The sequence below is a fragment of the Anolis sagrei genome, chromosome 3 (assembly GCF_037176765.1).
Source record: "Anolis sagrei isolate rAnoSag1 chromosome 3, rAnoSag1.mat, whole genome shotgun sequence".
In the NCBI taxonomy this organism is placed as follows: Eukaryota; Metazoa; Chordata; class Lepidosauria; order Squamata; family Dactyloidae; genus Anolis; species Anolis sagrei.
The window spans coordinates 148,666,405-148,689,826 of NC_090023.1; the positions used below are offsets into that span (position 1 = coordinate 148,666,405).

Sequence of the window (23,422 nt, forward strand, 5' to 3'; positions counted from 1 at the left end):
CTCCCTGTGACTTCCTCTCACATATTTATACATGACTATCATGTCTCCTCTCAGCCTTCACTTCTGAAGGAAACACCTGACTTAAAACAATTTATCATAAGCAGTACTATGCTGTCAAAGTAATAATGACTTTTCCTTGAAAATATGAAGTTTTCATATATATCTAGAGTTACAGTTGCAGCCTTTTCCCACATGGTATATTAAAAGAAAAGCTCTTTTTAATTTTTATTACTGAAATTCTCCTTAGATATGCACATTGAAAAATGGGAATAATTTATGTAGAATTTAATGTCAGGAGATGTTCTTGGTTGAAAATTACTAGTAAAGTATACTTCCTGGAATAGATTGTATAATTGGGGTTCTTTCATCTTTCAGTATGATTACACCAGTAAACTTTTTACTTTAAAAACCCCCTGAAACAGTACTATGGAGGCAAATGTAAAGGCAAACATGGAGAAGGAAGGCAATCACGCTGATTCTCTTTGGGCAGCATTGGGTAGAATACGGTGAAGTTTGGGATTGAAAGATTCTACTGTTAATGAAATGCTACTTACTCATGGCTTTGTATCTATCTAACAAAACTGAAGATTTTTTTTTTAGAGCAAAGGAATCATGTTACTTAACTTGTCAGCTTTCATGCATTCTGTACACAACAAAACACTTTCTGCTTCCAAAAGGAGTTCAGATCTGCGTTAGATCTGCTTTTGAATACCTCCCTATCCACTTGTTCAGTCGTTTTGCAAGCCACAGCTATCCTGAATGTTGATTTCATTTATTAAATTCACTATCATGAAACAATTGTAACCAGACGTTAAGTATAATAGTACAGTGATATAGCTCTTAATTCACAAAATATAGACTTAGTCAATAAATGAATACAGCAATTAGGAGATAAAATAACATCAAAAGACATAAGAGTTTACCATTGTATCATTGTGATGCAGCTATTGTGTTTTATTTTGCTGTTTTGCTAAAACTTTATTCACCAATTAATTATGTAACAATATTAGAATTAGCTAAACTACTGATTCTGATTTATTGACATTTTAGTTTGCTTTTTCATGGATTTGTTGCTTTTTAATCATCTTAGTCTTTCCCAAGCTGTATCAGATTGTCTGATCCTTCAGATGATTTTCATAATTTCAAGTTTACCTAATTATAAATGAATGCAAAACATTACCTGAACTTCTTTTTCCTATGCTTTTTAAATTTGTGGTGTCATCTGCATTTTCATTTTATAAAAAAGGCAAAAAATGTAACAACGCAATGTGATTCATAACATTATTTAAAAACGTCTCTCTCCTATCTTTGTTTTCAACTTTAGTGGATGATCCAATCTCCTTACAAAGCTGCAACATTTTTTGGGTGCATCGGAAAAGATAAATTTGGTGAAATTTTAAAGAAGAAAACTGAAGAAGCTCATGTGGATGCTCATTACTATGAACAGACTGAAGAACCAACTGGAACCTGTGCTGCGTGCATCACAAGTGACAACAGGTTTGGTGTTTTTCCCCCTTCAGCAGCTATTTTTCCAGGATATGAAAAAAAAAGGAAATGGGAGTCGAAGGCTTTCATGGCCGGAATCACTGGGTTGTTGTAGGTTTTTCGGACTGGATGGCCATGTTCTAGAAGTATTCTCTCCTGACATTTCACCTGCATCTATGGCAGGCGTCCTCAGAGGTAGTGAGGTCAGAGGTTGAGTCCTCACAACCTCTGAGGATGCCTGCCATAGATGCAGGCGAAACATCAGGAGAGAATACTTCTAGAACATGGCCATACAGCCCGAAAAACCTACACAACCCAGAAAATGGGAGATCCATAATTTGGCAGAGGTTTACGACTACATTTTGTTGGCTGTGTTGAGAAGTGACTACAGTCCCACATTCCCTTTATTGCTTCTGTTTGCTGACGATCCTCACCTTTCACGGTTGTCTCCTATTCTAACCCACCTTAGAACACTGCCAGTAACCCACTGCCTTACTATGTCTTCCTGATTTCTGTTGCTGGAAAACTGGGTTCTCAATTGCATTGATGAGACTGTCTTGACAGCTAATATAAAGTGCCAAGAGACTGAGCTTCAGGGAAGAAAGCCTCCAATTTACATTTACATCTCTCTGTCATATACTTTATAGATGCCCTTAGTCAATATAAACATACTCACACTCAGCCCCCTCCCAGCTACAATGTGGGGTCATCATTGATTTATCTTACAGGAACGTTGTAAAGGTTATGAGAACATATGACATGTAGGGCAATTTTAACACTAATTTTAACTATTATCAAGCACTATTATAATTATGACTGTTTACTAAAGTTTTAAGGGATGAACTTATGTTCTCTATATTTTTATACACATGATTTTGAATTATTTAAGCTTCTCAACCTGTTTTTATCTTATTAGTTGCTTTAATATATTTTATCCTATTTAATTTATTTTTAATGTTTTTAAATGTATGTATATTGATTTTATATGTATACCTGCCACAGACATTGTGATATGCAGCAAGAAACAAACCAACATATGTGAAAAAGAATAAGGGGAATTAGGGGACAATTTACCAAGTTTCTCTCAAAGGGATGACTTTGTGTGTTTCGAAAGCTGCGGGCCATTCTGAATATCTCTTTTTGTGGCCGAACTTTGTTATATAAACTTTCCAAATAAATAAGATATGCAATGAAACATCAGTACTACAATAGCTCTTTGATATTTGCTCCCTAAACACTTGGTCCTCTTCAGTCCTCTTGAGTGGATAGGGGAAAAAACAGTTCCCCTGGACTGTTCCCTACTTGAGTGCTCTGGTTCGGAACTGGTTGGAGAATTTTGAGGTTGAACACTTATAGTTATTTTCAGAGAAGCACCCAGGTTTATACAGCTTAGAAACACCTTTACTTTTCTCTTTCCTGTGTACCTTTATAAAAATAATTAAGATAATCTTTCTCTGCCCTCACACTTTTGCCTTCCTCAGTCCTCTTTCTCTCTCCTTATCCATACACCCTTCTTTCTCTATTCTTAATCTCACCCACCAACCTCCATCTCCAAACTTCAAGTGCTCTTTTTTTTTCTCCTGAGTGCTTTCATTTCTCTTTCTTGGCATTCACTCCCCTTTTCTTTGAGCTCACTCTCCCCTTCCTCCCCTTGTCAGGTAGTAGAACTTATTTCTGTGTGCGTCTTTTAACTGTTTGAAGAGTTTGGGAAGGTTGCAGTTGTCCCTACAAATTGCTTTCCCCTCAGCATACTTCTTATCCCATGTAGGGCTGCCTTTAGGCCCTCCAGAGAACTTGAATATGCCAAGTATGATTGCAGTCTTCTCTTTACTGCTTAGAATAGTCTACCATTTAGTTACTGGAAATAGTACTATAATTTTCAGGTGGATTGGAACTACTTAAAATTAATTAATTCATTTAAAACCAATAATTCTTCAGATGCACATTGTTAGTATGACACATAAACAAACTCGCCTTCCTTAGAGTAAAACAGTACCTGTGGTCTGTGGACCACCAGTAGTCAGCAAGAACTAAAATACGGTCTGCAGCCTCACGGTTACTACACCGTTGCAACGAGAGCGACTGGTCTCGTGAAACACTCTTATAGTGCCGAGGCTTATTCAATATGGTTTTCTGTGGGTGAGCAGATGGCGACTACTGGACGGCATATGTTCTGTATCAAAAACTAGAGCTGATGTGATCTATCCAATGCAAGTTTCTGAATCGGCACCCCAAATAACCAAATCAAGTCTAAAGTTGACCAAAAACTTATTTGTACCCCTTTTGGTACTAATGTGGGAGAGTGGTTCCTGGTCAAAAATGGTTGGGAACTACTGATGTAGAAGGTGCAGACAGGACAATGCTTCTTGGAGGAGGAAAATAAAATTTATCCCTCCACACTCCCGCTGTCCTCATAAAAGTTCACTGAGTAGTACAGGAAAGGAAAACATTTCACTATAAAGATGTTCTCCTTCTCTCCGGGTGTCTTCCGCTAGGCTATATGAGGGTGGAGCAGCGAATTCCTTCTACTTCCTTCCCCAGCCTGCAAATGACAATTCACCATTTCATATATGAAACAAACAAGCCATTATTTGAGATTGCTGTTTTTTTATTTATCAACCTTTGTACCTTAACATAGCTTTAGAAGAGGTGTGCTGTAGAGGTTAGAGTACTGGACTGCAACACTGGGAGATCAGAATTTGAATCCTGCAACATTCCCTCATTTTCAAAGGAATGCAGTGAATAAATCCTGCCTAGAAAACCTCATGATAGTTCACCTCAGGGTCACCATAAGTGAGGAATGACTTCAGCACACAAGAACACAAAAATATGTAGTAGACACCAATGCCTTATTTTTCTATATTCGTACTTTGCTACCACCTTGATAGGTACTTAGCAACCTCAGTTAGATGTTAGAGCCAATCCAAAATATTGGAAAGAATGTAGGCTTCCTGTTTCTCATAGAATACCAACTTGGTAATACACAAAAGGCATCAGATTGCATTTGATCTTGGAAGTTAAGCAGGATCAGTTTTGGTTAACTACTTGGATAGAAATTTATTAACAAACATCAGATATAGCTTTCAGAGAAAGGAATTGGCAAACTACTTCTGAGTATGTTCTGCCCAAGAAAACCCCATGAATATTATGGGATCACTATAAGTCTACAGATGATTTGAAGACACATATACAAACACAGTAGTTGTGTGGATTGCCCGGAGATAGTTTTGAGATTGGGCCTGCATATGCCAGAAAAGCAACTGCCTGCAGTGTAGCGCAAGATCAACATACAGAGTACTGAAGTTTGCTTCTTGATGTTCAAGAGATTTTAGGATCCATAATTTAAGATTGTTGGAAAGATCACATTTGCTCCAAGAGATTGTATGACAATATTTATTTTATTTTTCATTTTAGATCTCTCGTTGCTAACCTCGCTGCTGCTAATTGTTATAAAAAGGAAAAACACCTTGATGTGGAGAAGAACTGGAAATTGGTGGAACGCGCTAATGTTTATTACATTGCAGTAAGTTTAATCATTCTTTTAGAATACTCATTTTATTCAGTATTTAATATACAATTCATGTCAGGTGGAAAACAAATCTTTGGAAAGATTGGGGAAAGATCCAGACTTCTGTTGTCCTATACCTCAGTTAGTTTACATGAATGGTGACGCATTATTAAAGTGGAACACAAGGAACTATTTTTAAACTAAATACACCTTTTGAGTTTTCTATCAATCATATTTGCATTTGATTATTTTAGTCAAGCTGTTGATATGAAGGATGTGCAGATTATAGAGAACTCACTATTAACATAATTATCCACTACAAACAGTTGCTTGAGACTCTTGTTTAAAAATGTGTAATAGTTTTGAAAACTTTGATTACATTGAAAGGTAGTAGATGGTCGTGATGACCAAACCTTGCTTTTGGTAGTACAGCTGAAGAAGAGACTTGATTCTGGAAACCTTTGCTGCTTTTTCAAGAAATAGAAAAACCAGATACACAAATTTGTATTTGGGGATTTTAAAGTATGGGATTTGTGTTTTTCTTGTTGTGATACTGTTAAAGATAATCACAATTAGATTTTCAAGAAATAGGCTATGATATATTAAAATACACAATGCATGTATAATGTATGAGCCCTGTATCATAGCTGCTGCCACACTGTTGCCCAAAATCTCAGGAAAAAACTACAGAGATGTATAAAAGTGATTATCCAGGAGGAACAAATTCATTTTGTAGAGTTGCTATTTCTTTTGTATGGCCATACTCACCCTGTTTCGCTGTCAAGTAAATGCCGTACAAAGATCTTACAAATTGAAAGCCTTCAGCTTCCTCTACCACATCATTGAAATATCTGCTTTTCATTTCATGATAAATATATATTGGTTTATTCTAAATGAGACACTTGGAGTGAACTAATATGAACAGCTAGCGTTTTAGTGTAGCAATTTTCAAACAGGTAACCATGGCAGTCTGTATCAATATAAATATTCTAAAAGGAATCTTATAAGACCTTTTAAATTAACATATTTATTTTAGTTTGTATTATAATGAATATTCTCAGACATGTGGTACTGTATATACCTGATAAATAGACCGAAATTAATAAAAGATCATGCTAAGATAGATCTATTCATCTTAAAGGTGCTAAAAGACTTATTTTTCCTCCTTTTTCTCCTAGAGATAGTTCTTTGAATGGTTAACTGTGTACCTCACATCCCATTGGGCAGTAAATATTAGATGGCCCACTGCTACTGTCCATCATTCTATCACTGCAGTGGAGTTGGACCTAAGTAAGAATAGAAAAGCGAAATGTGGAATACAAAAAAAAAAAAAAAAAAAGAAAGAAATGCAAAAATACAGAATGGGTGTTGCCTGGCTCAACAACGTTCCATGTGAAAAAGATCTTGTGGTCTTTGGGGTCAACAAGTTGAACATGAGCCATTAGTACGATGCAGCAGCCAAAAAAGCCAATGGGATATTGTGCTGCATCAAAAGGAGTATCGTGTCTAGATCTACGGAAGTCATGTTGCCTCTCTATTCTGCTTTGGTTAGACCTCACCAGGAATACTCTGTCTAATTCTGGGCACCACAGTTCAAAAGCAGTGTTGACAAGCTGGAATGTGTCCAGAGGAAGGCAACTAAAATGACGAAAGGTCTGGAGACCATGCCCTATGAGGAGTGTCTTAAATAACTGGGTATGTTTAGCATACAGAATAAAAGGTTGAAAGTAGACATGATAGCCATGTATAAATATGTGAAAGGATGTCATAAGGAAGAGGGAACAGGTTTGTTTTCTGCTGCCCTAAAAACTAGGACTCGGAGCAATAGGTTCAAATTACAAGAAAGAAGATTCCACCTGAACATTAGGAAGAACTTCCTGACTTTATGACCTGTTCAACAGTGGAATTCTCTGCCTCAGAGTGTAGTGGAAGCCCATTCCTTGGAAGCTTTTAAACAGAGACTGGATGGCCATCTGTTATGGATATTTGTGCTTTTCCTGCATGGCAGGGGATTAGACTAGATGGGTCATTAGGTCTCTTCCAACTCTATTATTCTATGATTCTATAAATCTGTTTTCGGAGGATATGTACTATTGGGGAGATGAGCACCTTGCTAGGATTTTGGGAAAGAAAACAATAGTGAATACTTTCCCACATTCCAGCCTTGGGTATAACAGTGATTAGTAAGTTCTATCAAAATGTCTCTCCTCACTGTATTCAATAGAATATGTGATTTCTGTTAGTTTCAAATGGGAGTGGGTATTATGTGACCTTCCAAAGTTGTTGAATTATAGCTCCCAGCTTATGCTGGTTGTGTCTACTGGGAGCTTGATTTCAATAAAGTTTGGGGCGGGGAGAGCAGATAAATTCAGTTCTCTGATTTAAAGCAAAGACCTGGTCTACAGTTGGGGAAATAAATGAGGAAAGGGTTGTCCCCTTTACCACTGACCCTCACTACAGTTTAGCATGGCTTGGCCTAGTCAGTGGGGCTTTCAAAAGGTAGAAAAATGATAATAAAGGGGAAATAATAAAGGTAGTATGGTCAACGTGGAAGCAATAGCACAACAAATCTTAAAATCCCTTTATTGAACAGTCATCTTAATGTGCCTGCTTAAATGCAACCAGTGTAGGTCATCTTACAGCATCTCTGTAAGTCAGTAATTCTCAGTCTGTGAGTCCCCAGATGTTTTCGCCTTCAACTCCCAGAAATCTTTACAACTGGCAAACTGGCTGGGATTTCTGGGAGTTGTAGGCCAAAACATCTGGGGACCCACAAGTTGACAACCACTCCTCTAGTCAGTTATGTAATAATCTGGCAGCAACCAAATAAAGATAGGCCTGCCAGTGACAAGACCATTAGATGAAACTGAGAAACTGAGTACAGCACTTGAACAGGTGATTGTTGAGAAAGGGAACTCCTGCAGTATCACAGTCAAAAGTCTTGTAAGACTTGGTAAAGACAACAAAGCTACCATCGTGAACTGAAACAAAGTAGATTCAGGTCACTAGAAATTATATTAACGGATCCTCAGCAGCCAGCCTGATGGCATTTCTGAGGGCAGCCTGGAGCTTCCTCTGCCTTTTAAAAAATATCAACAAGGTAAGCAGGGAAAAGATTCCTGTTTTGCTTCTTAAACTTACTTTAAAATATCTGAATGACAAAAATCAATACTCTATGTAAAACCAATTGCTAACTGAAATGTATATTGGGCTTTATTTAAACCAGTGTTTGTCAACCTTCCTGATGCCGCGACCCCTTAATACAGTTCCTCATGTTGTGGTGACCCCAACCATAAATTATTTTTGTTGCTACATCATAACTGTAATTTTGCTACTGTTATGAATCATAATGTAACTATCTGATATGCAAGATATATTTTCATTCACTGGACCACATTTGTCACAAATACCTGATATGCCCAAATTTGAATGCTGGTGGTGTTGGGGGGGGGGGGGGGGGTTGATCTTGTCATTTGGAAGTTGAAGTTGCTAGGATTTATAGTTCATCTACAATCAAAGGGCATTCTGAACCCCACCAATGAGAGAATTGGGCCAAACTTCCCACACAGAACCCCCATGCCTTGATGGGACTGGCTGGCGTGAGCCTCGTTCCAGCCTTGCCCACACTTGTGCACCATGCATGCCTGCTCTCTCCTCCCCACTTGGAGTCTCAGAAACAGCCCTCCCCTTGGTTGAGAGGGCAGCCAATCACAGCAAAGGAGGGCTTTTGGTGGAAGGATTTGCCTTGCGTTTCCAAAAAGGAAGAGAAAGTCATGTGGAGATATCTTCAGCCTTCTTTGCCAAAGGGGTTCATAATACCATGGTCTTGGGTGTCCCCTCTGAAACCTCCTCACGACCCCCCCCCTCCCAGGGTCCCGACCCCCAGGTTGAAAAACACTGATTTAAACTATGAATTTAATGTGGGCAGAATTCTGTTGGTACAATAGGGTTTTTCTGTTTTAGCTTGTTGCACCCTGAAGACTACTGGGTGTCAGGAGGTAACATGGAGATTTCAATGAGCTGTACATTGGGTGGGGACCCTTTGGTTGAGGCACTTTTGATGCCACTGGAAAGGGCTGAGAGAAGCGATGTGAGTTCCATGGAGAGGAGGGGGCGAAAAGCTCTGCTGGATCCCAGCCAACTAATCATCACATCTTGAAAAAGAGAGATTTGACACAAGCCACTTGGAAAATGTTATTCCTACCTTTCCCCAGTATTCAGTATAAAAGGAAAATCTAATTTTTACATTTTCACTGTTCAAGGGTGTTCATAGAATTAAGGATAAATGATCAGATGCTTTTTGCTTCATCCTCTGTAAGATTCCTTTTCCTCACTGTATGGACATTGGTGCTCTCATCCTGTGCTTTGGGAGAAGAATGCATTATTAGAGCACTTACAGAGCCCGGCAATAACAGCAGTGCCATTTTCCACAAAGAAAATGTTGAACAAGAGCCAAATGTTTGGTGGCAGAGTCTGTTGCTAGGAAATCAAGGTCCTGAGGCGATTAATGACAATGCAAGCAATAACAAGAAGGCAGAGTTACAGATTTAAAAGAGGGAAAAAGTGGTTGGTGTTATAATTACCCAAAGAAATCTGTACTCATTAAATAGACTGTTTTTATGATTGACTTTAATTGGAGGTTAGTGCAGATATTTAGCTCCTTTCCCACCCCTTTAAACACATCCATGCACATAATCCATAGAACTGCAGGCTTGTTTTTCTAAGGATTGCAAGGAGCTTGCCCTGTAATTTGATCCCTAGTGACAGATGCATTTTCTGTGCTGCCATTTTGAATTAACCTATTGTGCAACAATTTTCCTCAGCTCTGTTGAATAAAACATCAAGACTTATTACCTCAGATGGATTTGATAGAGTAAAAGAATGCACTTTGAGATGAAGAACGCTGTTTGCAAAGAGTTCGGTACTTTGAACTCCACTGACAAGCCCTGGTAATTTGTGAAATGCTTAAAAATGAGGGATGGGGAATAGTAGTTCGGAATATTGGGGGTAGATTTTTTTTACCTTTCTGTTGAGAAACTGCCCTACAAGTAGTAAAATGTCCTACGCATTTGCTTCTGAAAATGTTTTAGTTTCTAAAGCCCGTTTATTAACATTATTTTGAGTTATTCAGATTCCTTCTTTTCATATTAGCTGTGATAAATATGATCTTGCATCAGCTAATCTTCAGATCACATGAACATACAGATAATTTGGAATTAAAAATTGTTTTAGTGCTCCGCGATGAGTTAGAAATAGGGCGGGGGTTCTCTGTCCCCTCCCTGTTTCATTAAATTACCCATTTTTATTGCTACACATTATGTGTTTCTACACCTTATTAATGGCACCAAGAAAGACATGACAACCCATGTAGAATTATTGCGAGTGACACTATGGGAAAAAGAAGACATTGTAGAAATCTCCAGATGTTTAATGAAATACGGAAACAACAGAGCCTCTGTAAATTCTGCCCAGCCATACTGGCATGTTGCTAATCAGATGCCAGTGCCAAGCTGTCTGCTTTGTTAAATACCCAGATTCCCTGAGGCTGGAAGACAGCTGCTATAACTACTATGAAATTTGGTAGCTCAATCTATTTTTGCTACCCTTGGGCTATTGAACTACAGTTAATTTAGACCACCCAATACATACACTTCAGGGATTTTTTCCAAAGCATTTGTAATTAAAATGATAAAACATCATAATTACTATGAAGTTGGTTATGTACAATTTTGCATTTGACAGATACCTACCGAGATGAACACAGCAGGTAGTCTTTATTGGCACAGTGATTTTGAATCCCATCAACCCTTTCTCTTAAGTTTTATTGTTTTACGTGCACGTGTGCACACAAACACAGTCCTTGCACACATGTGAGGAAGGTAAAGAGTAGGTTTAGTTTATTAGGAAGGTATTGAAATTTAGATCTGTCGGTCATTAACTGTTCTACCTAGTAACTGTTTTTATAACAAGACGTTGGATGACTGAAATCATGTCATCATTATCACCATCGGGTATCACATATGGCTAAGTATGATTGCCTTCCAAGTGTAGGGTCTTGGCGATGGATCCATAGATGACTATAAAGACCTATTCTTGATCTGCATGTTTTTTGCAGTGGGGAAACTGGTTTCTAGATAGAAGGTGATCCTGACAAAGGTTGGCTTGACATGCCTTCCTCTGACACATTTCTCTCTTTTGCCTTCCATTTGTGCCTCTTTGAATTCCACACGATTGTTGGTAACAGCTGACCTCCAGTCAGAAAGCAATCACAAGACAGAGGAAACCTCATTGTGTAAATCCACGTTGATATAGATTGTGATTACAAATTCAGTAGCAGAGTCCTGGAAGGATGCCTTCCTTATTTTCATGGGTAACACAGGTTGTGTGGCACAAAAAAACCCTACATTTTGTTTGTTTAAACATACTAGTAAAAGCAAAGGTTTCCCCTTGACATTAAGTCTAGTCATGTCCAACTCTGGAGGTGATGCTCATCTCCATTTCTAAGCCAAAGAGTTGACATTGTCCATAGACGCCTCCAAGATCATGTGGCCGGCATGACTCTATGGAGCGCTGTTACCTTACCGTCTAAGCGCTACCTATTGATATACTCACATTTGCATGTTTTCGACCTGCTGGGCCTAACAGCGGAAACTCGCCCTGCTCCCCAATTTTGAACCACCAACATTTCAGTCAGCAAGTTCAGCAGCTCAGCGGTTCAACCCGCTGCACCACTGGGGGCTCCTTTAAACATACTATTTGAATGTAAACATTAAAAAATGTTATAGAAGGGACTTGTAACTTTGAAGGTTGACCTTCTATTTGTCACATTTGATTACATAATAAAGGTATGAAAACACATAAGGGTTTTGTAGGATTCTGTAGCTGGAATGTTATGCTCTTTGTATAAGGCTGGAATAAAACACAGGATGGAGACTTCAATTGATGAAAACAATGGACTAGGAATACACTTTAAAGTATAGGTGGTCCCATCAAATGTTGTGTTAGTTCCTGGCTCATTTCTAGCCTGGAGTCCTTTAGGATTGGGTTATTTGGATTGTGAGAGTGTGCGACCATAGGAAACTCATCAGATTGTGAAAGTATGAAGATTGGGCACTGAATGTTGGTGTCAATCTGCAAAAAAATTTTTTTTTAAATTAGTAGGTTTTCAAAAACATGGCGCCCTTAAAAACAAACGAAAATCCAGGAGAATCTCTGCACAATTGATCTCAGATTCTGTAAAAAAACAAAAACAAAAAACAAATGGCCATGATTGAGCTTTAAAACGTTTTTATACGTTTATTGTATTATTGTGTAGGCACTGAATTGTGCCATTTTGTAAGCCGCTCTGAGTCCCCCCTCGGGGGTTGAGAAGGGCAGGGTAGAAGTATATGAAATAAATAAATAATAAATAAATCAACATCAACTGCCAAGGAAGCTGTTGCTGCAAAATCTTGCCTTCCAATAAACTGTAATCAATAGATTTGTACATTCATTTTTATTATTTTCAAAAAGGGTGGTTAAGTCCCTAGCATTTCTGGAATGTGAGACATGAAACAGATTGGGTCATGACCACTCTTCTAATTGACATGGGGGAAACAAGCGTAATATGACCTTTTAGTGCTCCTTCATCAGTGAATAAAGTCCTAAAAGTGATGATACATTGTGTGGGCTTCTAAGTATGACTCCCTTTCCTATTGGGGGTGATGGGGAAACTTTCATCCTAGGAAATGAGATTTGCTGAACTCTGCCTTCCATTTTCACTTTAATTTAGTGACAACTATAACAGGTACTTTGGTTTTTCTGAAGTTACAGGATGTTTTTTAAACATCACATTTCCTCTTTTGTGTTCTTGATTTTTATTTGTCTCCTTTATCTGGCTTGTGGAGCTACAGTATGAGTCACATTACTTTTAATTGGAGATCTGGATCCCCCTTCAGTTTGCTGAGAGTACTTTATCTTGTATGCCATCAAATACCTTCTCTCTTTAAAGCCCTTCTCTTTATGGTTCTAAGGTTACACACTATCAGTATGGGGGATACAATTGTGATAGAAGCTTTTGTTCTTTTCCTGTATTCTTTCTTGGCACCACCTATTAAATTTTGCTCTTTCACATATGATCCTCCAGTTATGGTTTTCAAAGCTTATTTCCTTTCCTTGGGATCTATTTGGTCTTGAGCAATGAGAAGTAGACTGCAGTATCGCTGTTATAAAACTGAGAGCTTTCGGTTAGGGTTCTTATGCTTTCTGTACTATACTGTCATAGAGTTGGAAGAGACCACAAAGGCCATTCAGTCCAACCCCCTTCTGCCATGCAGGAATACACAATCAAAGCACTCTTAACAGATGACCATCCAGTCTCTGTTTGAAAACCTCCCGAGAAGGAGACTCCTTCACGATCTGAGGTAGCATATTCCACTGTCCAACAACTCTTAACAGGAAGTTCTTATGTTTAGACAGCTTGAATCCATTGCTTTATGTTGTAATCTCTAGGCGCAGCAAGAAAGGTGTAAAACAAAACACGACGAACAAATCAGGGCAATGAGGAGACTAAAGTATTGGTGGTGCATGTAGCTGAGGCTTGACTTTTAAAATGTTTTTACTTGAGGCACTTTTTAAAAGGAGTAACTCATTACCCCAACCAGAATCTTTTCTTCTAATATCTTCAGCTGAGGTAAATCTTCTTTTCAATAATTGGAAATGAATATTATTTATAAAGAACTGATCAAGGAAATATTTATTTAAGGGTTCACAGGTGTACAACATTTGATGGTTATTCTGTATTCCTTTAAATGCTGTTACAGTTGACTTTAGTTCAAGTTTCTAATATAGCTCTCAGTATGGCTTTTACGTCCACCAGACTGGTTTTAAACTTATTTCACTGCAAAGTATCTTTCTTTTCTTAACTGACAATTCAAGGCACCGACTTGCCTTTTTCTCCCTTCAGCTAACCCCACTGAAGTTATGAATTACTACTGGGGTTTCTTTTTCGCCTTAGCTCACGAGCTCATTTAAACTGGTCCAATTGACTCTCTAAACAAACAGGCTGAAAACTTAAATCTCTTGGTTCGGTTTCTCCACACACCAGAACCACTTTCCTCTTTGGCTTCTTCACCAAAGACTGACCAAAAGAAACTCATTTTTTAAAATGCCTTCCCCTGCCAAGTGGCCGTTAACTCCGCCCCTTTGGTTTCTCTAACTTGGATACGTTCTAACAGCCGGTTCTGTCACTATGGAAATGTTTTAAACACATTTAAAACATACATTATAATTAGCTATTTCAGCTCAGGCCACACATAAACTGGCCTGCACTTATCATATTCCAAGATCAATAAACACATTTGCTGAAGTCGGGGGGGGGGGGGGAATAAACACATTTAAAACATACATTATAATTAGCTATTTCATTACATAAGGTGAGGGGAAAATGCTTTTGGCAGCAAGGGAGGTGAGGGGAGGGAGAGAAGCAGGAAAGAGGATGGAAAGCTTATAAGAGGAGGAGGAGGGAGGGGGAGGAAACTGCAAAACCCCCTCAGTATGTGTCATGAAGCTCCAAGGGCTCCACGGAGCACACTTTGAGAACTGCTTCTCTAGAGCAACAAAAAACGAACTTGCTTCCTCCTCAATATGATATCCCTTCAAATATTAACATGGTTATCATGTCATCTCTTAATCTTCTCTTCTCTAAGATAAACATATCCTGCTCCGTAAGCTGCTTCTCATAGGGCTTGTCCTTCAAACCCTTGATCATTTTGTTCACTCTTCTTTGGATACCTTCCAGCTTGTCAATAGCCTTCTGGTATTGTGGTGCCGAGAACTGCATACAATATTCCAATTGAAGTCTGGCCAATACAGAATAGAGCTGTACTATTACTTCCCCCAATCTAGACACAATACTTCTGTTGATGGAACCCCGAATACCATTGGCCTTTTAATTGACTTTTTTTTTCACACTGTTAACTCATGCTCTTCTTGTGGTCTACTGATACTCCTAGATCCCTTTCACATGTATAAGCCTCAATAATCTGGAGAGGACTTTCTCTCTATCCCACCAGCCTCTCAAACCTTTTTGATGGGAAGAAGAGGGCATCTTCGATAGCGTCTCCCAGATTGTGGAACTCCCTTCCTAGTGAGACCAGGGCCTCTTCTACACTGCCATATAAAATCCAGGTTATCTGCTTTGAACTGGTTTATATGGCAGTGTGGACACCTATAATCCAGTTCAGAGAAGATAATGTGGATTATCAGTTTTGATAATCTGGATTATATGGCAGAGTAGAAGGGGCCTAGAATGGCCCCGTCCTGCTTGCCTTTTGTCTTTTGTACCTCTGCCATTAGGCATTTAGGGAACGATGAGTGGCAGCTCCTGGGGAAGTTTTAATTCTATTTTCATATTTTTATGCTCCATGACACAAAATATGTAATTATTTTTTATTTTATATTCCTATTTTAATGTACTTTCTCTGTTTTTGTGTGTGTGTGTTATGTCATGTTTGCTGTTAGCTGCCTTGAGTTCCTACATCGGGAGAAAAGTGGGTTAAAAATAAAGCCAATAAATAAATGAACCTCAGAGTAACTGAATTGTAAGGTTTTGCTTGAATGTCCTTGTCCAAAGGATTGTATCAGAGTATTTAGCAGTGTTTGTTTAGGACCCTTTCTGGCTGAAAATCCTTGCAAATAAGTCCTGGTATTTCTGGTATCCTTTTAAAAAATAAAAAAAACAAAGTTCTCTTGCTAGTATCTGTCAACATGCATCATTAGTGCTGCAGAGCCTTAACACTGAAGAACACCTTTTTTTTTCAAATCACAAAAATATACCTGCCTATTCAATAAGAACCAACATGGATTTGTCCCAGGAGACAAATAGTGTTTATTTACATTGCATTTTGGGGACACTTGAGGGATAATTTGAGGCAGGAAGACAGGCAACTTGAAGGTACATACACAGAGAGATGGAAACATATCTACAAATGGTTTGAAATTAACTATAATATATCTGAACAGACATCTCTGTGCATATTGTCTTCTCGCAAGCTATAGACTTTGAAATCTTAACTGTTTTTAAATTTTAATAATGAAATTATTTCTTTTCCTACTTGTTAATGGACTTTCTTCCCCTCTTGGTGCTGCAGACCTACTCCTCCAGATAAGATTTTTAAGGAACATGAAGCCCTGCAGGAGGGAGAGCTCATAATTAATTCTGCTAGAAGCACTTCATTGAAGTTTGGCCTGTATTTGTCACTTCTTTCACCTAAGCTGTACTATGTTTTTAATTTGATGTGAGATGCCTTGGGTCCCATACTGAGAGAAAGGCAGGATATTAATATTAATAAAATAAGAAGGAACTGAACTGATAGCCTGAGATGCATGTGCATGTACCGTTATTACAAAAAACTACACATATAATCATTAAGAGTATGTTTGTTTGACCAGATACATATAATAAGAAGCCAAAAGAACTATAAACCTGATAATGAGCTCCAGACAAGAGGAGGAGGTGAACATTAGCTTCCTTTGTTTTAAAGCTTGCTAGTAGAAAACGTGGCTATGTTAGCCAAAATAGGAAGTCTTCAAAAGTAAATGTTTACTAGAAGAGATTATGTTGGAAATTTATGGCAAATGCCCAGTGCACCCAAAATCCTCATGTTCAACAAAACCAGACTTACCTTGGGTACTCTAAAGCACAATGCCTTTTAAATAAGTGATGCTTGACAGCTTTTCAAGGCAGCAGTATTTTTCTTCAGAACAAGGAGTGCTATACTGCTCTCTCTTTCTCCTGTCTTATCTTTTAAGGCCAGGAAGCACTTTAAATTTACAGCCAGCTTTTGAAAGCATAAAGCAAGTTCAGCCCAGAAGTCTTTCCTGTTGGGCTATTAATCTACTTCTGTGAAAGTAGAGCAGCAAACCATTGCTCTAAACGTTATCATGATAAGGAAGCTTAGTTTGGGCATCACAGTGTTTATCAGCCTATCCAGTGGGAGACTTTACCTTTTAATAATATATTAATGTGTTACAACATTTCTGTAGTTTGTGAGCCAAAGTACAAGGCATAGTTCGGAATCTATAACAGCAAAGTCAAGTTTTTCTTTGTCAAGAATTCATTGTGATGAACAGCCTAGTTACAAATACCAATCATTTGGCTGATCATGTATATAATATTTAATTATGTCTTTCAAAACTGCATTGAAACATTTTGTCAGGTAGTGACCAGCTGGATAGTAAATTGTTGTTTTAAAGTCAACAGCTGCTGTTCTTAACATTTTCTTTATGATCTTTAATTCCAAAGTGCTTCAAATATTTATTTAAAGTTGTTCATTTGGAGAGTAAGGATAAATAGATAAATATACACATTTCTGTTACAATAGTGGAAACTAAGCCCCCAGTAGTGCAGCGGGCTAAACCACTGAGTTGCAGAACTTGCTGTCCGAAAGGTCGGCGGTTCGAATCCGGGAAGTATAGTGAGCTCCTGCTGTTAGACCCAGCATGGTCAGCCTTGGTGAGTACTTGGAAGAGAGATCTATAAGATCTGTTAACCCACATCTTCTGGTTTTATAAATCTTTTCAGAAGTGAAAAATGCTGACAACCTCACTGGATGTTTGATGAGAAGAATACTACAAGATTCAAATATTCTGTTAAACAACGGATAGGAAGTGAAGGGAACATGAAAGTTTGGAAATAGATTTGAAAAAGAAGCAAATGTGAAATGAAACCAGTGATGACTGTTCAGACCATTTATGAACCTTAGACAATTCAGTAGTAAATGAAAAGGAGGAAATGATGCTGACCCTTTGAAAAATGTGCACGTGATACCTTTGATCATACATTTTTATTGAGCCAGTGAAAAAAAATCCCACCAGGATAAAGTTGATAAATCTTTGTGAGAAGGATTTTACACTTTCTCCCCTTTTTTCTCCATAATTTTACTGCCACCAGCAAGAGATTTTTTAAATATCCTGCAAATATTATCTTCCTCTATAAATCAGGTTCCTCACTTGCACTCAAAATACTCTCTTGGGTAGGTTCCTCAGGAGTATGAGTCAAAAGTGTCATCAGATCATATCGTCAGTTATTTAGGACTGGACAACTTGACCATCCACGTGTCATTTTAGTTTAACCTCCACCATTTTTGGTAATCATGAGTTGGAGCCCATTAATGCCTATCTCTCCAGGTTTGCCCCCACCTGCACTAATAGAAGATGGAAGAAGATAAAGAAATTCTCTATACCTAAAACTTCAGGCTTCCAAAGAGAAATAATACTGGAATACTCTACCCCTTTCCTTATTTAGAGGCTTACTTACTACTTACTTAAGCGATCCCTCGTTGTCCGAATAAGATTGTCCTGCAAGTTCGGTGTCCTGACAGTGGGTACGTAGGTGACTGTGGAGCCCTATTATTGACCTGCATGTTCTCCCGCAGTGAAAGCATTGGTTTCCAGGTGGAAAGTGGTCCCGGTTGGGGTAGGCTTGACACGCCTTCCTCTTGCCACATTTTTCTCTTTCACCCTCCATTGGTCTCTTCAAATTCTACAGCACTGCTGGCCACAGCTGACCTCCAGCTAGTGCGCTCAAAGGCCAGGGCTTCCCAGTTCTCGGTGTCAATGCCACAGTTTTTAAGGTTGGCTTTTAGCCCATCTTTAAATCTCTTTTTCTGTCCTCCAACATTTCATTTTCGGTTCTTGAGTTCGTAGTAGAGCAACTGCTTTGAGAGACAGTGATTGGGTATTCGGACAACGTGGCAGGTCCAGCGGAATTGATGGTGGAGGACCATTGTTTCAGTGCTGGTGGTATTTGCTTCTTCCAGCACGCTGAAGTTTGTCCGCCTGTCTTCCCAAGAGATTTGCAGGATTTTCCGGAGGCAGCGCTGATGGAATCGTTCCAGGAGTTGCATGTGATGTCTGTAGATAATCCACGTTTCACAGGCGTTTAACAGGGTTGGGAGGACAATAGCTTTATAAACAAGCACCTTGGTATCCTTGTGGATGTCCCGGTCCTCAAACAGTCTCTGCTTCATTTGGAAAAATGCTGCACTCGCAGAGCTCAAGCAGTGTTGTATTTCAATGTCAATGTTGACTTTTGTGGAGAGGTGGCTGCCAAGGTAGTGGAAATGGTCAACATTTTCTAATGTTACACCATTAAGCTGTATTTCTGGCATTGCAGATGGGTTGGTTGGTGACTGCTGGAAGAGCACTTTGATTTTCTCCATGCTCAGTGACAGATCGAGTTTATCGTATGCTTCTGCAAAGGTGTTTAGAGTGTTTAGGTACCAAAGTGGCAACCACCTTGCTTAGATGGCATAACAAATATGCTGCTATTGCATAGCTTTGAGGTAAGTCAAATCACAATATGAGAACACTATAACAGAGCCTGATTGACAGTATGGACCATATTATGCCTCTTAAGTTTTAGAGAAAAATGTGCTAACAGACCCTCTTGTCTGTATGTTTCACCATCTAAAATAGAACTAAATACAAATTAAGAAGCATGTTTACAAAGCACTTGTCTTTATTAACAGACTATGCAGACTTTCATGAATCTCTAATAAAGCAGTTACTAATCTAAGTTTGCTATTAAATAGTAAATAATACTGAAAAAGATAGCTTGATGCAGGCAGCTTTTATTAAGCTTGCATATGGTATCTATTGCTAACTAGGAACTTTAGCAGTTGAGTTATGGTGTGGATTAGCTGCAGCATTAAAAGTTCTCAACTTTAAAAGCCTGGATCTGTTTTGAATCTCCAGATTTCCACCTCGTTTTATAGGCTGGTCTGTAACCTTACCCTTTAACATTTTTAACATCACAGTGTCAAGACGAGAGAAAATCCAAGCCATTGCTTTGACATTGTGTTTGTTATAATTTATTTTCTAATTAGGTAAGCATCCTGTGACCAAATCCAACCTCAAGAGAACTTTCTTCTCCAATATGCTGAGCCCCATACGTCCTAAAACTTGGTTTCAGAATTCATGGGCGGGGGGGGGGGGGGGTGAGCTGCAGATGTTTACAAGTCTTTGATATCTTTCCAAGAATGCAAAGCAAATAGAATTGCATTTAAAATAATCAAATCATTGTAGATTTTAATAAGATTACCTTTAAAAAGCAACTTAGGTAAAATATTTGCACAGAACAGCATATAGATATATAAAAAACAGCACTACAAATTTGGGGAAATAGAGCAAGGTTTGAGGTTGTTGAGCATGCCACACACTTTGCCTATTCAAAAAAAAACTACTACAACAAATGGACTTCCAAAACTTTCTTAAGGGCCTGCATGAAATATGTTGGCTAAAACATGTTAGGAATTCTATGCAACTAAAGGAACAATAAAAGAAGCCCTCTCCTTTCTATTTGCCCATTTAAGAGGTCTAACTAGGGGATACAAGGAGAGACTCATGATGGCCTTAAATAGATGAAGTCCGATACTGATAGCCACCTTAAGAAATTGAGCATTTCTTCTAGCATTATACTGATTACCATGCTCAAGGTTTGCACTGATGAGAAATCGATGAAAAGAACCCTATAGTTCTTCTCAGTTTGCCATCTGTGGAACAAGGAATTTTGACAGTGTGTGTGGATGCCATTAGCCAGGGTCAGAGGCAATCACATACATTCTTTAAATTGAAAAACAGCTTATTTCAGGCTGTACTTCTATTCTTTATGATTTAGTGAGTGTTTACGGTGATTTCTTTTCTGGTAACTACACCTAACTTCTTGCTTACACTTTTCTGTACTATGTTCCAAAGTAAGAAGGTTCTTTAGGAACAAGCTTTTTAAACTTTTTAAAACTTTTAACCTCTTTTTGCTCCAGACATTTTTATATGACTCCAGGTATATAGGCATATAAAATAGGTGTACAAATCAGACTTTTTTTTTTGCAATATCGAATAGTTAAATCTTTTGATACAGAGGACCAACTGCACCATGGCCATAAAAATTAGTGCATGCCTAAGTCCCAAGTACAAAAAACCCAAACCCCTTAAGTTAAAAAATGACCCTCAGTATCTTCTGGGATTTGGTTCCTGGACCTACAATGGATACCCAAACTCATGGATCCGCAAATAATAAAAATCATGTAATAAACGATGTATAAAATGACAGTCAAGGTTTGTGCGATAAATAGTCCTGTCCCTCCTCTCTCCCTCCCCATCTATATATACATTATATCAAGCCATGGGTTGAATTCATGGATACAGAAGATCCATCCTATGTATTACAAGCCAAACTCTGCAAGTAGATTAAGGTGCAATCCATAAATAAAGAAATTCCTGGAGGAGCTGCCAATGTGTTTTCCTCTTTCTCCATCTTTACCTCCTTTGCTTTGCCTCATTTCACCTACTCCTCTTTCTTCTTTGTCCATCCATGTGGCTAGCTGCCTCTGTTGGACCCCTTTCTCTTTCCTTAGCAGATCATGCTTGGCCTTTGACTTTTTCTTTTCCTCCTTTGATAGCAACAGCTTCTCCTACTCTATGGGGATGGGGTGGGGGGAGTATTTCACAGACCCAACATTGAGTTAGAGCAGTGGTTCCCAACCTTTTTTTTAACCAGGGACCACTTGAACAGGGACCACTTTGACCAAGGACCACTCTTCAACATTAGTACCAAAAGTGCTACAAATCAGTTTTCGGTCAACTTTAGATTCGGTTTGGTTATGTGAGGTGCTGATTCAGAAAATTGCATTGGCTAGTCCACATCAGCTCTAGTTTCTGACACAGAACATATGCCATCCAGTATTCGCCATCTGCTCGCCCACAGAAAACCATATTTATTAATCTGGAGCTGATGTTGTAGTAGTAATCTTTCGTGTGTAGTCAGCCTCTCTCCTCCCAGTTGCCTCAGCATTATAAGAGGGTTTTGTGAGATCAGTCGCTCTCGTGGTTTCGAGGCAACGGTGTAGTAATGATGAGGCCATGGACCATATCTTCATTATTGCGAACCACTGGTGGTCCATGGACCACAGGTTGGGCACCACTGAGCTAAGGAAACCCCATTTTGGATCAGGACCCACACATTATGAAGCTCCACACATATGAGAGTTAGTGAGTATTATATTATTGAAAAAAAGAAGGAAAATCTTGGAAGAAATTGGTTGCAAAAATGAATTATTATTTGGTATCTTAATTTAATGACTTCAACAATAGTCTAACATTGATGAGACATGAATGATTTGTCATATTGATGTTTAATTGTTGTTATGCTATTATTTTTAAATGCTCCAATGGTTTTGTAATGTGTGTATTGACATTGCTGTTGTTAACCGCTTTGTGTCGCCTAAGGGCTGAGAAAAGCGGTATATAAATGAAGTAAATAATAAATAAATAAATAAATAGAACATCTTCCTTTTACTGCCTGCTTTTTCTTCAAGAATTACTTTATTATCCATAAGGAATTGCTATTTTATGCCATTTGATGTTCGTGATTATTTTAACTTATAATTCAATATATTATTTTCATTAACGGATAGGGAAACTGCAAATTATGTTACGTTTTGCATTATATCATTGGAATATCAAACCGCCAGGATAGAGAATAAACAAAAGCAGCTGGTTTCCTCTGTGCTTCAGAGAATTCAGTGACATCTGAGATCTGCATGTTCTCTGTGTGCTTTAGATACAGTTTCCATCCTGGAAATCATCCTGTCTTTTCAATTAGTGCAGGTGTGCACCCAGCCACCTAACTGATTTAGAAAAATAATTACTTTACTTTGGCACTTGAATATTTAGATTTGGTTAGTATTGCAGAAAGGGTGGGGGAAGAATTGAAAGAAATGTCACACCTAAAAAAATAAGCCATGCTTCAATGTATTTTTGTAATTCTTGATATGCTCTAGGAGGAAAATTATAATCTAAGAGGGAATAGCTGGATTTCATGCTCAGGAACTGCAGAATTACTTCTACATTTTACTAGTCCCCTGTAACACCAACATCCCTTCCAAACAAATGCCCAATGGGAACACAGCAGAAAATGAGATCTACAACAGGCTTTGAGATCAGATTTATGGGACGGAACACTCTTTAGACCTCATGCAAAAGTCAGAAGTAAGCAGATAAATTTCCTGATATTTGCCAATTTAAAGGTCTTCCTTTCCACGTTGGATTGTTAATTCTACAACAAACTTCTCTACATATAAGAAATATTCTCAACAAGGGAAAACAATAACTTATTGTTATTAAAACGTTTGTGTATGGGAAATCATGTAGTTTAATTTTGATACCTCAGTTTGGGCCAAGATTCATAGTCCTTTTGATGTAATTGTTATTTTATGTGAAAAATACAGATGTAATTTTCACTGCCAAAATTGGTTTGTTCTTTGCTGTTGTCTTCAGTGGAATGTGGATTGGTGTCCTTGATCTCCTCAAGTGTTTCACTGGCCAATCCAAGCCACTTTCTACCTCTTGATGTTTTAACCGCAGCTCCCTCAGTCTCCCAGGTTCTTTCAC

At 38.4% G+C, this 23,422-nt stretch overlaps 1 protein-coding gene across 2 annotated transcripts in view; it reads left to right on the forward strand.

Annotated features, from left to right (window-relative positions):
* ADK (adenosine kinase) overlaps positions 1-23,422 on the forward strand; it is a 183,441-nt gene that overhangs the window by 92,860 nt on the left and 67,159 nt on the right. For both annotated transcript variants that reach the window (XM_060769135.2, XM_067466954.1), the window contains exons 5-6: positions 1,325-1,497; positions 4,900-5,008. In XM_060769135.2, coding sequence (XP_060625118.1) covers positions 1,325-1,497; positions 4,900-5,008 — 282 coding nt within the window. The remainder of the gene's footprint in view (positions 1-1,324; positions 1,498-4,899; positions 5,009-23,422) is intronic.